This window comes from Palaemon carinicauda, chromosome 14 (assembly GCF_036898095.1).
Source record: "Palaemon carinicauda isolate YSFRI2023 chromosome 14, ASM3689809v2, whole genome shotgun sequence".
NCBI classification, from domain to species: Eukaryota; Metazoa; Arthropoda; class Malacostraca; order Decapoda; family Palaemonidae; genus Palaemon; species Palaemon carinicauda.
The window spans coordinates 135,832,804-135,856,769 of NC_090738.1; the positions used below are offsets into that span (position 1 = coordinate 135,832,804).

At 32.5% G+C, this 23,966-nt stretch overlaps 2 protein-coding genes across 3 annotated transcripts in view; one reads left to right on the top strand and one right to left on the bottom strand.

The window, feature by feature from the left end:
- LOC137653374 (uncharacterized) overlaps nucleotides 1–3,286 on the top strand; it is a 10,803-nt gene extending 7,517 nt beyond the window's left edge. Inside the window, exons 2-3 of the mRNA XM_068386733.1 lie at nucleotides 2,264–2,484; nucleotides 2,642–3,286. Coding sequence (XP_068242834.1) covers nucleotides 2,267–2,484; nucleotides 2,642–2,903 — 480 coding nt within the window. The 5' untranslated portion in view covers nucleotides 2,264–2,266 and the 3' untranslated portion in view covers nucleotides 2,904–3,286. The remainder of the gene's footprint in view (nucleotides 1–2,263; nucleotides 2,485–2,641) is intronic.
- A 1,462-nt stretch (nucleotides 3,287–4,748) lies between these two features.
- LOC137653375 (uncharacterized) lies at nucleotides 4,749–21,998 on the bottom strand. Of its 2 annotated transcripts, none has more exons than XM_068386735.1 (4): nucleotides 13,021–13,127; nucleotides 6,454–6,695; nucleotides 5,927–6,233; nucleotides 4,749–5,027 (listed from the first exon to the last, which is right to left on the bottom strand). In XM_068386735.1, the coding sequence occupies exons 2-3, from the start codon at nucleotides 6,693–6,695 to the stop codon at nucleotides 5,981–5,983; spliced, it is 495 nt and encodes a 164-aa protein (XP_068242836.1). In that variant the 5' UTR covers nucleotides 13,021–13,127; the 3' UTR covers nucleotides 4,749–5,027; nucleotides 5,927–5,980. The 2 variants fall into 2 exon arrangements, with proteins under 2 accessions (XP_068242836.1, XP_068242835.1); XM_068386734.1 differs by lacking the exon at nucleotides 13,021–13,127 and adding an exon at nucleotides 21,870–21,998 and having other exon boundaries at nucleotides 4,751–5,027.
- Between the last annotated feature and the right edge of the window lie 1,968 nt (nucleotides 21,999–23,966).

Here is a 23,966-nt window from a genome sequence, read left to right on the forward strand (position 1 = left end):
CGGAGATTTTTCCATATTCAGGCCCCGAAATAACTTTATTTCCAGTTTAATTTAGCTTTGTGATAACACTAGAGTCTGATGAAGCTCCGAGACGGGTAAGAATTCACGAAATATTCTCAGGGCAAAACTTTTTACGGAATTATTTCGGCTAAACGCGAGCCAGTTCAGCGCTCTCAATCTAACGACTCTGGTCTCCGACACTGTTGTTTTGATTCGCTCTACCTCTTCTTCTTCCTTATGATTTTCACTAAGAGGGAACGTATTTTCATCATCACATTGATTATTATGTGAAATTGATCTTCAGCTATGTTTTATAATTCATATATATAACGCTCATGAATACTTAACGCTGCCTATACTGTAATTTATTACTTATCAAAGATTTCATGCCACGGAGATGTAGATAAGTTTGACATTCATTACTTAGCTCGTTTAACTTTGAAGTTTCAAGGAATGAAAATATACTGAACGTTATAATCGACATCACATGAAAATCAATAGTTCTTATTATGCTTATAAGTAATGCATGTTTTGTTAACTGTAATAACAATAGTTATACGAGGAAAATAAGCCTAAAAGACTTTTATTAATTGTAAATTTCCAATCGTTCAAGTTATCTAGTGGCAAGTGCCAACAAAAGTTTGTTTGAAAATACAAAATTTATTCTGGTAATTAGTACTAACATAGGTTCTCTAATGACTAAACATTTGCTTCACAGTGTTCTTTGTCATTATTATTATTATTATTATTATTATTATTATTATTATTATTATTATTATTATTATTATTATTATTATTATTATTATCATTATTATTATTATTATTATCATTACTTGCTAAGCTACAACCCTAGTTGGAAAAGCACAATGTTATAAGCCCAGGGGCCCCAACAGGGAAAATAACCCAGTGAGTAAAGGAAACAAGGACAAATAAAATATCTTAAGAACAGTAACATTAGAATAAATATTTCCTATATAAACTATAAAAACTTTAACAAAACAAGAGGAAGAGAAATAAGATAGAATAGTGTACACGAGTGTACCTTCAAGCAAGAGAACTCTAATCCAAGACAGTGGAAGACCATGGTACAGAGGCTATGGCACTACACAAAAAGATATTATCTCAGCATAGAAGTTAATATGGTCTAAATTTACTTCCTAGTACAATAACAAACATGGCATTATAGACCTTTACTACATCAAAAAATGCATTTTTCTCAGAATTGTGAGGATCACGAGTTCTTGCACGTGAGGGAAAAAAAAGTAATGTTAGAAAATATTAATTTCGAATGACTTCCCAATCGAAATTCGAGATAATCTTTTGCAGGAAGAAACTCGAATAGTTCTTCGACCATGTGATGATCTTTAAAAAATTCGAGAACATTGATAATAAACTATATCTCGAATTGTATCTTGCCCTGATAAGGATGAATATGATGATGATGACATAGATTAAGACTTACCTTATTCTATGTTTGGGTTCCCCCAGGTCCCTCAGTGTGAGGCACCTCGTATATCCAGCAGAGAGTTGCTAATGCATCTTCCGGTGTATTTTGCATCTTCCAGTCTTGGATGGTCTGGGATGCATCTTAGGTGTTTATCGAGCTTATTCTTAAACACCTCTACGCCTACTACATAATGAAGCGTGTATCTAGAGAAACCGGTTTGGGTGGACGGGAAACTATTTAAGAAGCCTAATATGGTCCCCTGGGCGAAGTTAATTTGGCTTTGAAGGCGTTATAAATTAGCAAATGTTTTAAACACATCATCGCTTAAGCTTTGTAGGTATCACAACATCGTACAATTCCAATATAATTGAGAGAGTTTCTGTGAATGCAGAAAAACTGAGGTCTGACTTTTGGAATCAGTATAAATGGTTTTGTTCCAATAATATTTCATCATCATCAGCACTCCTGGTCCACTGCAGGACAAAGGCCTCAGACATGTCCCTCCACACACGTCTGTATCTGGTCTTTCTATGTTAGACTATACCAGTAAATTTTCATAGCTCATCAATCCATTGTCTTCTCTTTCTTCCCTTGCTTTATTTGCAATCTTTAAGATCCATATTCGTCTTGTCCATCTATCATTACTATGCCAGTCTATACCCGCAAACTTTCTTAGCTCATCAATCCAGCATCTTCTCTTCCTTCCCCAGCTATGTTTGTAATCTCTAGGGACCCATTATGTCGTTGTTCTTGTCTATCAATTAATATCTGATAATATTAGAAATTTACACTGACCCAAGTCTCTTCCTTTTTCAGAGAATGAAGGCAATAATACCTTTACTTCTGGTGGGCCTCCTGTCGTTCGGGTCAGCGAATGAAGACGGCGAGAGAGACCAGAGAATATTTGCATTTTACTCTACCACATCCCAGACCAGGCTAACAACTACAACCATCACCGGTCTATATACTTGCCTTTCAACCATAGCCACGCCGACATGTTTGGGCCGCAAGAAGAGAATGTTCATTCGCAGCCCGAAGTAAGTTCTAGAATATCGGTACAGCCATTAAGGTGTTGGGAAAGTTACATAATGTGACATTGTAATAATGTTTCTATTTGCTCAAAAGTTTTGAGATTCCAAAGTTTATTATAAGTTATATGTAAGGATTAACTCAGAATTGTTTGAATGGTAACAGGTTCGACGACGCCGATGAGCTTGGCCCCGCAGAATCGAGTAACCTAGATGGAAGTTTCCCATCAGACGAGGACGACGCAGCTTTAGAGAGATCAGAGAGAAGCGCCGAAGAAAACAATAGAAAAGGGATGAAGCTAACCATCTGGTCGACAGCCTTCTCTACCATCACAATTACCAGCACTTCAGTCCTGGCTGGGACAACTGTCTCTGCTTCTGCTCTGTGCGCGGCAACTGGCATCACCGCTGGTTGCTTTGTTGGATAATCACCAGAGAAATGGGAAAAGAATACTGTCTTGGTATAATGAAGTAAGCAGGCGACAAATACAAGAATCGAAAATCCACTCTGCCGGAGTGATGTTACGTGGCGTAAACTTTGCATGGTTAGACCAGTTTGTCTTCTGATTGGTAACAAACTTTTTAAGATCAAAATTGTTAATGCTTTTCTCTTCCTGATGAGAAAATAAGAGTATTTTGAATCCTTGGCTCAGATTTAAAATCAAATTTGGAAAACATAACTCAGGATTTTTGTATAACTTTGTAATGATCCAAAATTGATGTTGACTACTGACATCTAACTTTGCAGCGTCACTTTTAGGCTTAGGAAATAATTTTTCTTGCGTGCTCAGAGTCTAAACAATGTAAATATTCTATTTAAGTTATATTAAAGTATGAAAACCTCAAATTCTACTTTCATAACCTGTTCAATTAATGCATGTGGAAAACTGAAACTGAAGTAAACCTGTACTAGTCACTTGACCTTATGCTCAGGTTAATTTTGCTCCTCTTTATGTGGGCTGGAGGAGTGAATGAAACTGGGACTATAAGTCCGAGAGCTGAAGTCTGTGAAGCCATTTAGAATTGGTGCAACGGGGAAAGGGGAACTGATACCGTTATAATATAAAGTTGAGGCTGAAAAAGTTGGGTAGCAAGACATGAAATTGAGAGGTAAGGAAGGTAAAGAAGTATGTTGAAAAATTGGTACACCTAGGAGCCAAAGCTAAATTGTAGGCCCCTCGAGTAACAAGGAGCAAACTTGGTAGTTCTGGCACATGGAGGGACTAAGCTGATCAGTTTGTTCAGTCCTGGAGTATTGCTTACTTAAAAATACAAGAACAGATGTCTCTAGAACACCTAGGAGTTGATGCAACATAGAAATTCCCTCTAGTAATAGGGAGCAAACTTGGTAGTTCTGGCACACGGAGGGACTAAACTTACCAGTTTGTTCAGTCCTGGAGTATTGTTTACTTAAAAATACAAGAACAGATGTTTCTAGAACACTTAGGAGTTGATGCAACATTAAAGGTCCCTCTAGTAGCAAGGAGCAAACTTGGTAGTTCTGGCACATGGAGCGACTAAGCTTACCAGTTTGTTCAGTCTTGGAGTATTGTTTACTTTAAAATACAAGAACACATGCCTCTAGAACTCTGATGTGTTGGTGCACCTAAGAACCAAAGCAACACTAAAGGACTCTCTGGTAACATGGAGTAACCTTGGTAGTTCTAGCACATGGATGGGGGGGGGGACTAAGATAATTAGTTTGTTCAGTCCATAAGTATTACCTGCTTAAAAAAAAAAAGAACTCTGATGCAATTGGATGAAGGGAATCTTTTGAATTGTGACTAATATGGCGATAAGAAACATGGGCCTTAACTATAAAAACAATGGAAAAATCATCTAGTGGATAAGAAATTAGATATTTCTATTTATACACAAGATAGAAAAACTAAATTTTAGTTACAATAAATCTATCCATATTTTCCTTGCCTTCAACAGCGTCAAATGACTGCTCTTCCAAAATATGTGGACACTAAATTGTTACTAAGAAACCAATCATCATCCATAAGACTGGAGTTTTCAAGGATTTCTAATGCCAATATTTGGTAAACACATTTTTTTTGGTCCATTCAGGTGTATGTGTATTTTCCATAGCTAAATTACATTTGCCAATTTTCAGAGAAATTAATTTTCCATGGTTTGAGCTGAAATGTATTGCATCTTATTCAACTGAAGGTGAAAGCAGCCAATCCCTTCATCAATATAATCATCATTCATCTTTCTGGGTCATTTTACATATAATTCCATTGATATTTTTATTTACAATAAATAGTATGAAACAATTATATATGTTACAAAGTCTGAGCACCTTACATTTAACAGCTTACAAGACTAAAGTCGATAAATCCAAGTTTCAAGGAACAGGCCAACGTCGTGACCCGACGTAAGAGGTAGCCAGTCACAGAGACAGTCAAACGGAGTTGAAGATCATGAGATGCCTGATCTCTCGCATTTCAGGCAGCCTCTCCTGGAGTTGAAGAAAGAAACCTTCAGGGAAAGTTTCTCTCACTTTAGGGTGGTGTTTCTAGATGTATTTGTGAGTTATTTTCCACCTGGGATACAAATGGAAATAAAAAAGGAGATAGTTATCTGGTTTCTGATGTGAAAGATAAAGATTATGTAGAGTATCTGTATAAAATAGTGTAAAGAATTGGATTACTTTGAGGATTACATGGAACTTATCCTATAAAATTAAGGTTAAGTTAGGTTAGGCTTACTCTTCATACCTCTTGATTATTCATTACTTGCCAAACTATCTCCTTTTATAAGGCATAATTCTAATAATAATAAAAGCTAGTCTCAAAACTCACAGTAAAACACTTAATTGATCTTTGATTCGATATAAAATTTCTCTGTCCAAGGTTTTCTTCTGGCAATTTATTTTTTTTGAGAGGACCAAGTCTTCGGTATTTCAAAAACATCGCCGTCTTTCAGATTGGAAGTTTTGATGCCATGTTCATGACCTCTAAGGTTATGCACCTAAATCTCTGCCTGTTGCTTCCTTCAGCTCTCTCAATTGGCAAAAGCCTCGTAGCACAGATCGAAACAAGGTAATGTATCCCACAAGGCTTAAGTTTTAAGAGTAGAAAATATCTAATGTGGTTTAGTTTGAGATGGTTGAGAAATTCGTTGGCCTAGTCGGTGGCGTTGAGAAATATCCCACAGGATTTAGCTTGATACAGTGAAACGTATCTTACATGGCCAAATATGAGACATAGAAATCCCTACTAGGTGGTCTAGTCCCAGATAGTGAAAAAATCTTACAGGTCTTAATCCCGACAGTAAAAAATCTATTATGCAGTATAGTACAAGACAGTAAAAAAATTCTACATGGTCAAGTTCTAGTCAATGGAAAGCATATTACATTATCTAGCTAAGAGTAGTGATAAACTTCCATCAAGCTCTAGCCTATGACATTAAAGTTACCAGACATAAAACCATCAATAGTTACCTCCACAATTTCTCCAGGATCAGCCATATAGCCACGGGTAACCTTGTAAATCCACTAAGAACCAAAACACGTATTGGACTGGTTCGGGTAAGTACAGATAGCAGTGGCAGAGATGGTTGTCAGACTCTGAATGGACGTGGAGGTGACGGTGATCGTGGTGTAATTGGTGGACCAGATCGTAAGCTTTCTCCCTTCTCTAGCGGGTTCTGGAACCTCCCGTTTGACTAAATCTTCAGCCTCGAAGTCCTCTCCCAAGCTGCCTGCCAACCCGCCGACTTCCATGTCGAAGAGGTCAGCATCAATGGCTCTGAGGAAGGTGTTTAAAGATAAATTCAAGAAGTAGATAGATGTGTCTTTCTATCATACAGTTATTACGTGATTAAATTAGCCTGATGCACTTCTATAAATTCATTATTTATACAATAGTTATGCCAGTAACTGTAGAGGTAGCATAAACAGTAGTGGCAGAGGAAGCAGTATTCCAGTATGACATAAATGGTATTCATCTTGGAAAAGGAAGCACTTACGAGGGCACGGTCCTCTTCTTGCGGCCTTGGCAAGCACCCTGAGCAGCCTGGCTAGCTGTGCTGAAGCATGTTGTGAGCCCAGTGATGGTGACAGTGGTGAGCTTGGTGACCTGGGTGGTGGAGTAGAAGGCGAAGAGCCTCGCTGCTCGGGCGTCATCATCCTCCTCCGCCTTGGCACTACCCAGGAAGAGGACGGCCACGATGGTAGCCATCAGTAGTGCGCTGGAAGGTCGTCTCGTCATCTGCGTTTTGGAAATGAAACGATAAGAGAGATTGCTCAAGTGCTATATGTGGATGAGATCATGGTGAGGGGTAGATGGAGAGGGTTTGGGCATGCTCTTCGCATTCCCCAAGAGAGATTTGTTCTCTAAACTTTCAACTGAGTTCCACAAGGCACTAGAATAGTTGAGACACAGACCTACATGGCTGTGGACTATGAAGCGTGAAGTAGGAGATGATGAATGGAGAAGCATTGATTTAAAAGCTCAAGATAAGAAACGACTGGCGAAATCTAACTGGGGCCCTTTGCGTTAATAGGCATAGAATGAGATGATGATGATGATGATTATTATTGTTATTATTCCTAATATTACTGCTACTACTACTACTAATAGCTAAGTTACAACACTAGTTGGAAAAGCAGGATGCTCTAAGCCCAAGGGACTCAACAAGGAAAAGCCCAGCGAAAATAAAGAAACAGATAGAATAGTGTGCCTGAGTCTACCCTTAATCTCGGTCATCAAAACAACTATGGAAAAGTAATGTTAAAGGCTTGTTTATTGAAGGACATCCATAAGGACCCTTTTCGTAAGGTATTAATTATTGATTAGGAACTCCTTCAAGAAAGATTATTTGAGTGATGGAAGATATTCATAATGATCTTTCTTGAAAGGGGAGGAACACCTTTGTCAGTACATACAGAACTATTTTTTCCAAGTTGTTATTGAAAAAAACGTTTTTAAATAGAAAATAATTCATTAGAACATATTCGGAAAAAGGGTAGCTTTAGTTTAGAATTCCTTTTGAAAAGGAATTTCACTTGTAATATTTAAAGAATTGTTTGAAAAGGCTAAGCCTGTTACTAAGAACTACTTTGATAAAGAGAAGTTATCTTTTAATTAATTTGATTAATACCAAATATGCTATAATGATATTTAGGGAAGTACAAAGGAAAAGGGAGAAAAATACAGAAATTTCTGTTTTATTATGAATGAAAGTCTTTGCTTTAGTTATTCTTAAAGACATTTATTTCTGTGATGAATTAGAGTCTTTTGTTTATGTGGTCAGCAATGCCTTTGTTCTTGGTGCCCAATGCAAGCCATTGTTCAGGATCAGGTGGTTATTATATGATGAATTAGAATCTTTTGATTATGTGGTCAGCAATGCCTTTGTTCTTAGTGTCCAATGCAGGCCATTGTTCAGGTTCAGTTGGTTATTACATGATGAATTAGAATCTTTTGCTTATGTGATCAGCAATGCCTTTGTTCTTAGTGCCCAATGCAGGCCATTGTTCAGGTTCAGGTGGTTATTACATGATGAATTAGAATCTTTTGATTATGTGGTCAGCAATGCCTTTGTTCTTAGTGCCCAATGCAGGCCATTGTTAAGGTGGTTATCTATATTTAGTTTAGTTGTAAAAGAAACTTTGGTGACTACTGAGGTCCTAGGATTTGATGGTCAGAAAGATCGCCTTTGGATTGGTGATCCTTGAAAACGCCTAAAATATCTTTGGTGACCTTCGAGGTCCTAAGTTTTAGGAGTCACAAAGATCTCCTATGGATTGGTGATCCTTGAAGACACGAAAAATCTTTGGTGACCTTCAAGGTCCTAAGTTTTAGGGGTCTCAAAGATCACCTTTGGATTGGTGATCCTTGAAGACACATGAAAAATCTTTGGTAACCATTGAGGTCCTAAGATTTCGTGGTCACAAAGATCGCCTATGGATTGGTGATCCTTGAAAACGCCTAAAATATCTTTGGTGACCTTCGAGATCCTATTTTTTAGGAGTCACAAAGATCACCTTTGGATTGGTGATCCTTGAAGACACGAAAAATCTTTGGTGACCTTCAAGGTCCTAAGTTTTAGGGGTCTCAAAGATCGTCTTTGGATTTGTGATCCTTGAAGACACATGAAAAATCTTTGGTAACCATTGAGGTCCTAAGATTTCGTGGTCACAAAGATTGCCTATGGATTTGTGATCCTTGAAGACACATGAAAAATCCTTGGTGACCCTCGAGGTCCTAAGTTTTAGGGGTCAAAAGATTGCCTATGGATTTGTGATCCTTGAAGACACATAAAAAACCTTTGGTGACCTACGAGGTCCTAAGATTTCGTGGTCACAAAGATTGCCTATGGATTGAGGATCCTTGAAGACACATGCAAAATCTTTGGCGACTTTCGAGGTCCTAAGTTTTAGGAGTCACAAAGATTGCTTATGGATTGGTGAGCTTCAAAACGCCTAAAAAATCTTTGGTAACCATTGAGGTCCTAAGATTTCGTGGTCACAAAGATCGCCTATGGATTGGTGATCCTTGAAGACACATGAAAAATCCTTGGTGACCTTCGAGGTCTTAAGTTTTAGGGGTCAGAAAGATTGCCTATGGATTTGTGATCGTTGAAGACATGAAAAATCCTTGGTGACCTTCGAGGTCCTAAGTTTTAGGGGTCACAAAGATCGTCTAAGGATTTTTGATCCTTGAAGACACATGAAAAATCCTTGGTGACCTTCGAGGTCCTAAGTTTTAGGGGTCAGAAAGATTGCCTATGGATTTGTGATCCTTGAAGACATGAAAAATCTTTGGTGAACTTCAAGGTCCTAAGTTTTAGGGGTCACAAAGATCGCCTATGGATTGGTGATCCTTGAAGACACATGAAAAATCTTTGGTAACCATTGAGGTCCTAAGATTTCGTGGTCACAAAGATCGCCTATGGATTGGTGATCCTTGAAGACACATGAAAAATCCTTGGTGACCTTCGAGGTCCTAAGTTTTAGGGGTCAGAAAGATTGCCTATGGATTTATGAACCTTGAAGACACATGAAAAAACTTTGGTGACCTACGAGGTCCTAAGTTTTAGGGGTCACAAAGATCACCTATGGATTGGTGATCATTGAAGACATGAAAAATCTTTGGTGACCTTCAAGGTCCTAAGTTTTAGGGGTCTCAAAAATCGCCTATTCATTTAGGATCCTTGAAAACACATACTCAGAGTCCCGAAGTCTCTATTCACACCCCCAGAAATCACGACGCCAGAAACGAGATAATTGTTATTACTTGGGACTGGAGATATTAAGGCTTTAAAAAAGGAAACTGAAGACTTTCTTGAATCTTAAATGCTTCGATAATGTGGATTTGACAATAAACGAGCAATATGCGGTGTGAGATGCTGAATGCCTTGAATATATAATATAAAATAACTGTGAAGGTCCTGTAGAGAATAGGGTTCCCCTGCAGTATAGGAACAGAATAGCAGCCCTTAAAGTAAGTAAGATAACCAATATTTATGGAATATTAGTTGTACTGACGAAATTTTCATTTTAACACATGATGTACAGAAATGCGTAGAATATAGAAATCCACTTTTGATTGTATTTAAAGGGTTTAAAGGCCGCTCATGAATGGCAGAGGCAAGGGACAGGGACATTGCCCTAGCAAGCAGGACAATGCCTTAGAGACTGACCAAATATACATATGATCAGCGCCAAGCACCATCTCCACCCAAGCTAGGACCAAGGAGGGCCAGGCAATGGCTGCTGATGAGTCAGCAGATAAACCTATAGCACCCCTCCCCCCTCCTTAGCTTACAAGAATGGTGAGGTTGCAGCGACCAAAGAAACCAACGAGTTATGAGCGGGACTCGAACCCCAATCTGGTATTCACCAGTCAGGAACGTTACCACATTGGCCACTAACTTGTGGATTATGAAAAGCCTTTTTAACATAAAGAATAACAGGAGCAGGGGCAGAAAGAGAAGAGGATGGATCGACAAAATAGGAAAATTTTCGGCTGTGATGTCAAAGACAATTTTCTCCATTGGTATTATGACTAAATTCACAACAATGAGTTACTGGAGTATAGCTTGACAGAGTACTTGTCATGCCAAAAATAGATTTCTGTGTTGAAGTCATTTCGAAATTGCATCTTACTTATATTTATAAATGTATTACGTTTCTTGGAATGGGTTTATAAATATGGGTTAAACAGCCCAGCGTTGGGGCCTGTGAGAACATTCAGTATACATACTGAAGAAATTAGACCTACAGTCATATCTTTAATTAATGCACAAAAAGCGAATTTCAATTATTTGATTTAATCGTGATTTTGTTTTGAACGGCTAAAAGTATACAAGGATTTTAATTTATACATTTTTTTTTTTTTTTTTTTTTTTTTTTTTTTTTTTTTTTTTTTTTTTTTTTTTTTTTTTTTTTTCAAGAAAATGAAAAAAAAAATAATTCTTTTGAGAATATTGTCTTGAATTCAATTCATCCACCTCAAGCGGTAATAAGGATTTTAATCTATATATATATATATATATATATATATATATATATATATATATATATATATATATATATATATATATATATATATATATATATATATATATATACATATATATATATATATATATATATATATATATATATATATATATATATATATATATATATATATATATTTATATTTTTTTTTCTTAAAGAAATAAATCGTGGTATTGTTTTGAACGGCTAGAAGCGTATAAGAAAATCAAGAAAATAAAATCCTCTTGAAAAATATTGTCTTGAATTCAAGCCATCGATCTGATGTGATGGCCGATGTGATAACGTCCCTGACTGGTGAACACCAGACTGCTGTTCGAGTATCGCTCAAACTCGTTAGTTTGTTTGGTCGCTGTAACCTCACCATCCATGTGAACTACGATGGGGGTTTGGGGAAGCCTATATAGGTCTATCTGCTGAGTCATCAGCAGCCGCTGCCTGGCCCTCCTTGGCCCTAGCTTGGGTAAATAGGGGGTTTGGGCGCTGATCATATGTATATATGGCCAGTCTCTAGGGCATTGTCCTGCTTGATAGGGAAATAGCACTTTCCCTTACCTCTGCCATTCATGTGCGGCCTTTAAACCTTTAAAACTGGCGTTACAAATCAGAGGGTTGCCATTTTAGAGTCTCCAACGTTGCTCATTTATATATAAAAATAATCTTCGTCACCATTATACTATAGATTTCAGTATAAATTATATTCTATAGCTTATTTCGAATAAATGAATAAATAAGGGAATGAATAAATAAGTAAATACATAAGGGAATGAATAGATAAGTAAATACATAAGGGAATGAATGAATAAGTAAATGCATTAATAAATAGGTAAATGAATAAATAAGTGAATGAATAAATAAGTTAATAAATAAATAAGGGAATAAAAAAATAAGTAAATACATAAGGTAATGAATAAATAAGTAAATACACAAGGGAATGAATAAATAAGTAAATGCATTAATAAATAAGTAAATAAATAAATAAAGGAATGAATAAATAAGTAAATGAATATGGGAATGAATGAATAAGTAAATACGTAAATAAGGGAATTAATAAATAAGTATACAAATAAATAGGGGAATGAATGTATAAGTAAATTATAAATAAGGGAATGAATAAATAAGTAAAAAAATAAGGGACTGAATAAATAGGTAAACAAATAAGTGAATGAATAAATAAGTAAATAAATAAATGATAGGATGAATGAATAAGTAAATAAATAAGGGACTGAAGAAAATAAGTAAATAAATAAGGGACTGAATAAATAAGTAAATAAAAAGGGAACGAATAAATAAGTAAATAAACAAATAAATGAATAAATAAGTAAATATATAGATAAGGTAATAAATAAATAAGTAAATGAATAAATAAGTGAATGAATAAGTAAATAAATAAACAAGGGATTGAAAAAATAAGTAAATAAATAAACAAGGGATTGAAAAAAATAAGTAAATAAATAAATAAGAAAAAAACCCGACTTTTTCCGTGTTTAAAGCTTATTTAAAAAGTTATCACTTTGCTTATTTCGTCTTCACTCAGTAGATAAGTGAATAAATAAGTGAATGAATGAATAAGTAAATAAGTAAGGTAAAATCCGGCCTTATTCCGCGTTTGGAACTTATTTCGAAAGCTATCACTGCTCCATTTCGTCTTCACTCAGTAGTTAAATAAGTGAATAAGTAAATGAATAAATATAAAAAATATGATTTTTTCCGTGTTTGCAACTTATTTCGAAAGCTATCACTGTGCTTATTACGTCTTCATTCAGTAGAGAAATAAGTAAATAAGTGAATAAATAAGATTAAATTATTTCCACCTTTCGCCTGGGCGCAATTTCATCTTCACTCAGTAGTTAAATAAGTAAATAAGTAAATGAATGAATATAAGAAATATGATTTTTTCCGTATTTACAGTTTATTTCGAAAGCTATCACTGTGCTTATTTCGTCTCCACTCAGTGGAGAAATAAGTAAATAAGTGAATAAATAAGATAAAATCTATTCCACCTTTCTCTCGTCACTAAATTCACTGACCTCTATGGCAGATATCCGGGTGTCAACAAACAGAAGATAGCTTACGATCTAAGAGCGTCCGTACCAATGGGGGCTCGTTCTTTCCTTATATACAGCTCTCTTTCTTCCATTTCTTCCTCTTTCTCCTCTTCTTCCCCTCTGCGAGATGTGGGGCGAGGGTCTCATACCATAACTTTCCTCGTTCCTTATTTTTCCTTTGGTTTGTAACGGCAAACTTAAGCCTTTTCTTCGTAGGTTGATTTCACGCTAACGATCTTTGTCGACTTCAGAAGATTTCTTTGGATTTTAAGCATCTTTAAGTACTCCATTTCATTTTCTAATATATATATTAAATGGTTTTATAGATAAAAAAGTGTTTAATGCTTATGTTTTTCTATATTTTTCCTTTGGTTTGTAACGACAAACATAAGCATTTTCTTCGGAGACTGATTTCACGCTGACAATCTTTGACGACTGCTTCGTAGTTTTGAAGCAACTTTAAGTACTCCATTTCGTTTTCTAATATCTATATTAAATGGTTCTATAGATAAGATAGTGTTTAATGCTTATATTTCATATATTTTTCACTATTTATCCTATGGTTTGAAATGACATTTCACGAAAACATTGTCTTCGTAGACTGATTTCACGCTAACAATCTTTGACGACTTCTACTGGAAATTTCTTTGGATTTTAAGCAACTTTAAGTACTCCATTTCATTTTCTAATATATATATTAAGTGGTTCTATATATAAGTGTTTAATGCTTATGTGTTTATATATTTTTCCCGGTTTTTCCTATGGTTTGAAATGACATTTCACGAAAACATATTCTTCGGAGACTGATTTCACGCTATCGATCTTCGTCGACTTCAGAAGATTTCTTTGGATTTTAAGCAACTATAAGTACTCCATTTCGTTTTCTAATATATATATTAAATGGTTCTATAGATAATATAGTATTTAATGCTTATGTTTTTATATATTTTTCCCGGTTTTTCCTATGGTTTGAAATGACATTTCACGAAAACATTGTCTTCGAAGACTGATTTCACGCTAACGATCTTCGTCGACTTCTGAAGATTTCTTTAGATTTTAAGCAACTTTAAGTACTCCATTTCGTTTTCTAATATATATATTAAGTGGTTCTAAAAGATAAGATAGTGTTTAATGCTTATGTTTTTATATATTTTTCCCGATTTTTCCTATGGTTTGAAATGACATTTCACGAAAACCTTTTCTTCGTAGACTGATTTCATGCTGGCAACGATCTTCGTCAACTTCTATCAAAAAGTTTGAAGGATTTTAAGCAACTTTAAGTACTCCATTTCATTTTCTAATATTTATATAAAATGGTTCTATAGATAAGATAGTGTTTAATGCTTATGTTTTATATATTTTTCCCCATTTTTCCTTTGGTTTGGAACGACATTTCACGAAAACATTGTCTTCGTAGACTGATTTCATGCTAGCAACGATCTTCGTCAACTTCTATCAAAAAGTTTGAAGGATTTTAAGCAACTTGAAGTATTCATATACGTTTTCTGATGTTTATATTAAATGGTTCTATAGATAAGATAGTGTTTAATGCTTATGTTTTTATATATTTTTCCCGATTTTTCCTTTGGTTTGGAAGGACATTTCACGAAAACATTGTCTTCGTAGACTGATTTCACGCTAACGATCTTTATCGACTTCAGAAAATTTCTTTGGATTTTAAGCAAGTTTAAGGACTCTATTTCATTTTCTAATATTTATATTAAATGTTTCTATAGATAAGAGTGTTTAATGCTTATGTTTTTATATATATTTTCCCGGTTTTTCCTTTGGTTAGAAATGACATTTCACGAAAACATGCTAACAACAATCTTTGACGATTTCTACAGAAAACCCTTATGTATTTAAATTCATATTTTGATGTTTATATTAAATCCTTTTATAGAAAAGATAGTGTTCAATGCTTATGTTTTTATATAGTTTTCACCATTTTTTCCTTTGATTTGGAATAACATTTTACGAAAACATACTAAAAATCTTTATCAACTTCTAGAAATTTTGTAAGATCTTATGCAACTTTAATATTCATATCCGTTTTCTAAAGTTCATATTAAATATCTCCATATATAAGATACATATTCCTCTTCATGCTTTTTATAATCTCGTGTTTTTCCTCAAGTCTTAGGTCGTACTATAAGGAAAAAGACAAAAACTTCATGGCATTTCATGCAACTGTAAGTACTCAAATCCGTTTTCTATAGTTTATATTAAATGACTCTATAGATAATATAGTGATTAATATTTAAGCTTTTTATATTTCTCTTGTTTTTCCTGAAATATTAGGTCTTATTATAAGGAAAAAGAAGATTCTATAGCATTTAATAAAACTATAAATATTCAATTTCGTTTTTTAATGCTTATATTAAATGTCTCTTTATATAATATAGTGATTAATGTTTTTGCTTTTTATATTTCTCCCGTTTTTCCTCAAGTGTTAGGTCGTACTATAAGGAAAAGGTTGAAGAATCTATGGCGTTTGATATAACTATTTCATTTCGTTTTTTAAGGTTTATATTAAATATCTCTATGCATAAAATAGGTTTATGTTCATGTTTTTTCTATTCTTGTGGTTTCCCTTAAATATTGGGTCATACTGTATAGAAAACGATGAAGAAATTGGATAACAAACAGCTGTTTTGATATGATTTCTTATAAAACGACGATATTATTATTATTATTATTATTATTAGCCAGGCAACAACCCTAGTAGGAAAAGCAAGGTGCTATAAGCCCAGGGGCTCCAACAGAGAAAATAGCACAGTGAGGAAAGGAAATAAGGAAATAAATAAACCACAAGAGAAGTAATTAACAATTAAAATAAAATATTTTAAGAATTGTAACAACATTAGAATAAATCTTTCATATATAAAGTATAAAAACTTTAAAAATATAAAAGGAAGATAAATAAGGTAGAACAGTTTGTCGAGTGTACCCTCAAGCAAGAGAACTCTAACCCAAGACAGATATTTCTAAATTATGAATCTGTAACATTTTCAGGCAATAATAAAAAACTTCACCGAAATCTAACTCAATATATAATACTAGACCCGAATAATAAGAAATATTATTGGCTTGACTGATATATATGACATATATACATATGATATATATATATATATATATATATATATATATATATATATATATAGATATATATATATATATATATATATATATATATATATATATATATATATATATATATATATATCTGTTTTGACGTTGCTAATAGTTTATATATGTCATATCTGTTTTGACATTGTTACTGTATTTAGAATGATTTATTGTTAATTTGTTCGCATCATTTATTTATTTCCTTACTTCCTTTCCTCACTGTGCTATTTTTCCCTATTGGAGCCCTTGGACTTATAGCATCTTGCTTTTCCATCTAGGGTTGTAGCTTGGCTAGTAATAATAATAATGATAATAATAATAATACTAATAATAATAATAATAATAATAATAATAATAATAATAATCATAATCATAACAACAATAATAATAATAATAATAATAATAATAATAATAATAATGATAATAATAATAATAATAATCATAACAATAATAATAAATAATAATAATAATAATAATAATGATAATAATAATAATAATAATAATAATAATAATAAGGCCTAAGTGATTTTTATTCCAATATTTTCATCATGATCATAGTATAGTCATATCAATAATATATAATTGTAATAATAAGGATGTCAATCTTGTATATTAACCTATATTTGAGATTTATTGACTTGTACATATATGTGATTAATGTTCTATTTTTACAATTATGATTATAGTAGTAATATTAATAAGAGAAAGTCGAGATTTCTAACTTTAGCCAAAAGTTAATGGAGACGTCCATGACCTAAGGTCTATCTGTGGTGGAAATTTCATCAAAATCCGTCGAGTAGTTTTGACGTATTCCTGTCCACAGACAGACAAATAAACAGCCACAAGTTAAATAAATAAATACACCGACTCGATTTTATAACCTCCTTCACAAGATAAACAATTACTAAACAAACTCGATTTTATAACCTCCTTCACAAGATAAACAATTGATAAACAAACTCGATTTTCTAACCTCCTTCACAAGATAAACAATTGATAAACAAACTCGATTTTATAACCTCCTTCACAAGATAAACAATTGATAAACAAACTCGATTTTATAACCTCCTTCACAAGATAAACAATTGATAAACAAACTCGATTTTATAACCTCCTTCACAAGATAAACAATTGATAAACAAACTCGATTTTATAACCTCCTTCACAAGATAAACAATTAATAAACAAACTCGATTTTATAACCTCCTTCACAAGATAAACAATTGATAAACAAACTCGATTTTATAACCTCCTCCACAAGATAAACAATTAATAAACAAACTCGATTTTATAACCTCCTTCACAAGATAAACAATTAATAAACAAACTCGATTTTCTAACCTCCTTCACAAGATAAACAATTGATAAACAAACTCGATCTTATAACCTCCTTCACAAGATAAACAATTACTAAACAAACTCGGTTTTATAACCTCCTTCACAAGATAAACAATTGATAAACAAACTCGATTTTATAACCTCCTTCACAAGATAAACAATTAATAAACAAATTCGATTTTATAACCTCCTTCACAAGATAAACAATTGATAAACAAACTCGATTTTATAACCTCCTTCATAAGATAAACAATTAATAAACAAACTCGATTTTATAACCTCCTTCACAAGATAAACAATTGATAAACAAACTCGATCTTATAACCTCCTTCACAAGATAAACAATTAATAAACAAACTCGATTTTATAACCTCCTTCACAAGATAAACAATTAATAAAAAAAACTCGATTTTATAACCTCCTTCACAAGATAAACAATTAATAAACAAACTCGATTTTATAACCTCCTTCACAAGATAAACAATTGATAAACAAACTCGATTTTATAAACTCCTTCACAAGATAAACAATGAATAAACAAACTCGATTTTATAACCTCCTTCACAAGATAAACAATGAATAAACAAACTCGATTTTATAACCTCCTTCACAAGATAAACAATGAATAAACAAACTCGATTTTATAACCTCCTTCACAAGATAAACAATTAATAAACAAACTCGATTTTATAACCTCCTTCACAAGATAAACAATTGATAAACAAACTCGATTTTATAACCTCCTTCACAAGATAAACAATTGATAAACAAACTCGATTTTATAACCTCCTTCACTAGATAAACAATTAATAAACAAACTCGATTTTCTAACCTCCTTCACAAGATAAACAATTAATAAACAAACTCGATTTTCTAACCTCCTTCACAAGATAAACAATTAATAAACAAATTCGATTTTCTAACCTCCTTCACAAGATAAACAATTAATAAACAAACTCGATTTCATAACCTCCTTCACAAGATAAACAATTGATAAACAAAATCGATTTTATAACCTCCTTCACAAGATAAACAATTAATAAACAAACTCGATTTTATAACCTCCTTCACAAGATAAACAATTAATAAACAAACTCGATTTTCTAACCTCCTTAACAAGATAAACAATTGATAAACAAACTCGATTTTATAACCTCCTTCGCAAGATAAAAAAATTAATAAACAAACTCGATTTTATAACCTCCTTCACAAGATAAACAATTAATAAACAAACTCGATTTTATAACCTCCTTCACAAGATAAACAATTGATAAACAAACTCGATTTTATAACCTCCTTCACAAGATAAACAATTAATAAACAAACTCGATTTTATAACCTCCTTCACAAGATAAACAATTGATAAACAAACTCGATTTTATAACCTCCTTCACAAGATAAACAATTAATAAACAAACTCGATTTTATAACCTCCTTCACAAGATAAACAATTGATAAACAAACTCGATTTTATAACCTCCTTCACAAGATAAACAATTAATAAACAAACTCGATTTTATAACCTCCTTCACAAGATAAACAATTAATAAACAAACTCGATTTCATAACCTCCTTCACAAGATAAACAATTAATAAACAAACTTAATTTTCTAACCTCCTTCATAAGATAAACAATTAATAAACAAACTCGATTTTATAACCTCCTTCGCAAGATAAACAATTAATAAACAAACTCGATTTTATAACCTCCTTCACAAGATAAACAATTAATAAACAAACTCGATCTTATAACCTCCTTCACGAGATAAACAATGAATAAACAAACTCGATTTTATAACCTCCTTCATAAGATAAACAATTAATAAACAAACTCGATTTTATAACCTCCTTCGCAAGATAAACAATTAATAAACAAACTCGATTTCATAACCTCCTTTACAAGATAAACAATGAATAAACAAACTCGATTTTTTAACCTCCTTCACAAGATAAACAATTTATAAACAAACTCGATTTTATAACCTCCTTCACAAGATAAACAATTGATAAACAAACTCGATTTTCTAACCTCCTTCACAAGATAAACAATTGATAAACAAACTCGATTTTATAACCTCCTTCGCAAGATAAAAAATTAATAAACAAACTCGATTTTCTAACCTCCTTCACAAGATAAACCATTAATAAACAAACTCGATTTTATAACCTCCTTCACAAGATAAACAATTGATAAACAAACTCGATTTTATAACCTCCTTCACAAGATAAACAATTGATAAACAAACTCGATTTTCTAACCTCCTTCGCAAGATAAACAATTAATAAACAAACTCGATTTTCTAACCTCCTTCGCAAGATAAACAATTAATAAACAAACTCGATTTTATAACCTTCACAAGATAAACAATTAATAAACAAACTCGATTTTATAACCTCCTTCGCAAGATAAACAATTAATAAACAAACTCGATTTTCTAACCTCCTTCACAAGTTAAACAATTGATAAACAAACTCGATTTTATAACCTCCTTCACGAGATAAACAATTAATAAACAAACTCGATTTTATAACCTCCTTCACGAGATAAACAATTAATAAACAAACTCGATTTTATAACCTCCTTCACAAGATAAACAATTGATAAACAAACTCGATTTTATAACCTCCTTCACAAGATAAACAATTGATAAACAAACTCGATTTTATAACCTCCTTCACAAGATAAACAATTAATAAACAAACTCGATTTTCTAACCTCCTTCACAAGATAAACAATTGGTAAACAAACTCGATTTTATAACCTCCTTCACAAGATAAACAATTAATAAACAAACTTGATTTTATAACCTCCTTCACAAGATAAACAATTAATAAACAAACTCGATCTTATAACCTCCTTCACAAGATAAACAATTGATAAACAAACTCGATTTTATAACCTCCTTCACAAGATAAACAATTAATGAACAAACTCGATTTTATAACCTCCTTCACAAGATAAACAATTGATAAACAAACTCGATTTTATAACCTCCTTCACAAGATAAACAATCAATAAACAAACTCCATTTTATAAACTCCTTCACAAGATAAACAATTAATAAACAAACTCGATTTCATAACCTCCTTCGCAAGATAAACAATTGATAAACAAACTCGATTTTATAACCTCCTTCGCAAGATAAACAATTGATAAACAAACTCGATTTTATAACCTCCTTCGCAAGATAAACAATTGATAAACAAACTCGATTTTATAACCTCCTTCACAAGATAAACAATTAATAAACAAACTCGATTTTATAACCTCCTTCACAAGATAAACAATTGATAAACAAACTCGATTTTATAACCTCCTTCACAAGATAAACAATTAATAAACAAACTCGATTTTATAGCCTCCTTCACAAGATAAACAATTAATAAACAAACTCGATTTTATAACCTCCTTCATAATATAAACAATTGGTAAACAAACTCGATTTTATAACCTCCTTCTCAAGATAAACAATTGATAAACAAAATCGATTTTCTAACCTCCTTCACAAGATAAACAATTAATAAACAAACTCGATTTTATAACCTCCTTCGCAAGATAAACAATTAATAAACAAACTCGATTTTATAACCTCCTTCACAAGATAAACAATTAATAATCAAACTCGATTTTATAACCTCCTTCACAAGATAAACAATTAATAAACAAACTCGATTTTATAACCTCCTTCACAAGATAAACAATTAATAAACAAACTCGATTTTATAACCTCCTTCACAAGATAAACAATTAATAAACAAACTCGATTTTCTAACCTCCTTGGTGGAGGTAAAAACTAGTTGTAATTATGATTATGATAATAATTTTGTTTTTCGTTTACCATCATAAATTTGTTTATCGAAATTCAGTAAATTTTGTGGCCACAATTTGCACTAATTTCCCGATATAAAAGAGAAAACCAAAATCTCGTATTATAAAGAAATTGGATTCGATCTTTATTCCCTATAATCAACCGAAATATATTCGAAATTCAGTAAGTTTTTGTGGCCACAGTTTTCACCAATTTCCCTATATAATAGAGAAAATCAAAATCTCGTATTATAAAAAATTGGATTCGGTCATAATTCCCTAAAATCAACCGAAATATATTCGAAATTCAGTAAGTTTTGTGGCCCCAATTTACACCAATTTCCCAATATAAAAGAGAAAATCAAAATCTCGTATTATAAAAAATTGGATTCGATTTTAATTCCCTATAATCAACAGAAATATATTCAAAACCTTTTAACTTCGTCACTTAGTTTTCTGACACATATTCTAGCCGTCGATTCGCTTAGGTCACATGGCTCATTTTATGCTTATAATATAAAAATATATAAAGATACCAACAAGATAAATATACCTGTTTATTACACGTAGCTTCATGGTATCTTCAGAAGTAAATCGTAAGTGAAAAGATGCAATAAACACCACTAAAGATAAGAAAACTGACGAGAACTCGAGAAGACAGACGAAGTTTTGTTTATGTTTTGCCACTTTCTTCTTCTTCTTTCCATAATCTAGAGAATAGCTGTTCCTCCAATCTTACAACATTGAGCCGTTTGTCTTGAATTACAAACCAATATCTTTCATATTTAGTTGCTAGATATTAATTTTGTATCACTACGGTGAAAAGATTTATGTTGACATAAAGCTACCAGTTTAATGGACCCAACTAATTTTAATGATAACGTCAAAATCCAGAATCAAGAGAATAGCTCTTCTTCCAATCTTTCAACCTCAGGCCGTTTGACTAGAATGAAAAACATGGTATCTTTCACATTTAACTCCTAAATATTAATTTTGTATCGCTACGGTGAAAAGATTTATGTTGACATAAGGCCATAGTTTCATAGCCAAACTACTTTTGAGGATAAGGTCAATGTTTCTTGAAATAATTACATTTTACCATCTGGGTCAGTAAAAGAAATATTAGTCTTCTTTGCCACAGGATAAGATTTATTAAAACATCTACTATATGGGATAATAAAACAAAGTGATCATAGCAAATATTTACTACAAATCTCACAAGAACTCAAATAAGTAGTACGAGTCTACTTATTCAGATCACGGATTTCTACAAAGCAGCTTTGCCATTTTGTGTGACACAAACAAACATCAGCATATGCTCTGAAAGTTCTGATACTAGATACATCACATTCTACTAATAACAAACAAAACCTTTACTTCCAAAGGTTATTTTCTGCAAATAACTTTGCAAAGATTTGTTTAATACAATCTATTTCAATATTTTTGCAAAGTGACCCTATCAGTGAAATCATCAACAGAAAACTACAAGCAAAAAATGTTTGACAGAAAACAGCAGAAGTTGCAATAAATAAGACCTTTACTTTAAAGGTCATTTTCTGCAAACAACTTAGCAAAGACTTAATACAATCTATTTCAATGTTTTTGCAAATTGGCCCTATCAATGAAATCATCTACGAAAAACTACGAGCAAAGAATGTTCAACAGAAAACAGCAGAAGTTGCAATAAGCAAAGCCTTTACTTTCAAAGGTCATTTTCTGCAAACAACTTAGAAAATATTTAATACAATCTATATCTGACAATGTTTTTGCAAAGTGACCCTATCAGTGAAATCATCTACGAAACACTACGAGCAAAGAATGTTCAACAGAAAACAGCAGGAGTTGAAATTAACAAAACCTTTACTTTCAAAGGTCATTTTCTGCAAACAACTTAGCAAATATGTAATACAATCTATAGATGACAATGTTTTTGCAAAGTGACCCTATGAGTGAAATCATCTATGGAAAACTGTGCAAAGAATGTTCAACAGAAAACAGCAGAAGTTGCAATAAACAAAACCTTTACTTTCAAAGGTCATTTTCTGCAAACAACTTATCAAATATTTAATACAATCTATATGTGACGATGTTTTTGCAAAGTGGCCCTATCAGTGAAATCATCTATGGAAAACTACGATTAAAGAATGTTCAACAGAAAACAGAAGTTGCAATAAACAAAAAATTTACTTTAAAGGTCATTTCCGCAAACAACTTAGCAAAGACTTAATACAATCTATTTCAATGTTTTTGCAAAGTGGCCCTATCAGTGAAATTATCTATGGAAAACTACGGTCAAAGAATGTTCAACAGAAAACAGCAGAAGTTGCAATAAGCAAAACCTTTACTTTCAAAGGTTATTTTCTGCAGACAGCTTAGCAAATATTTAATACAATCTATATGTGACAATGTTTTTGCAAAGTGGCCCTATCAATGAAATCATCTACGGAGAATTACAGGCAAATAATGTTCAACATTAAACAGTAGAAGATACAGTTTGCAACACTAAGCTAAAGATAATATCTGTTGCTTAAAAGCTCTCTCTCTTACAAAATACAGTTCCAATGAAATAAGCTACTGGTCAGAATCGTCTGTGCTTCAATATTAAAAGCAACAGTTGCCTCTAGAACTGCTACCCCAAAAATAAAAGCTT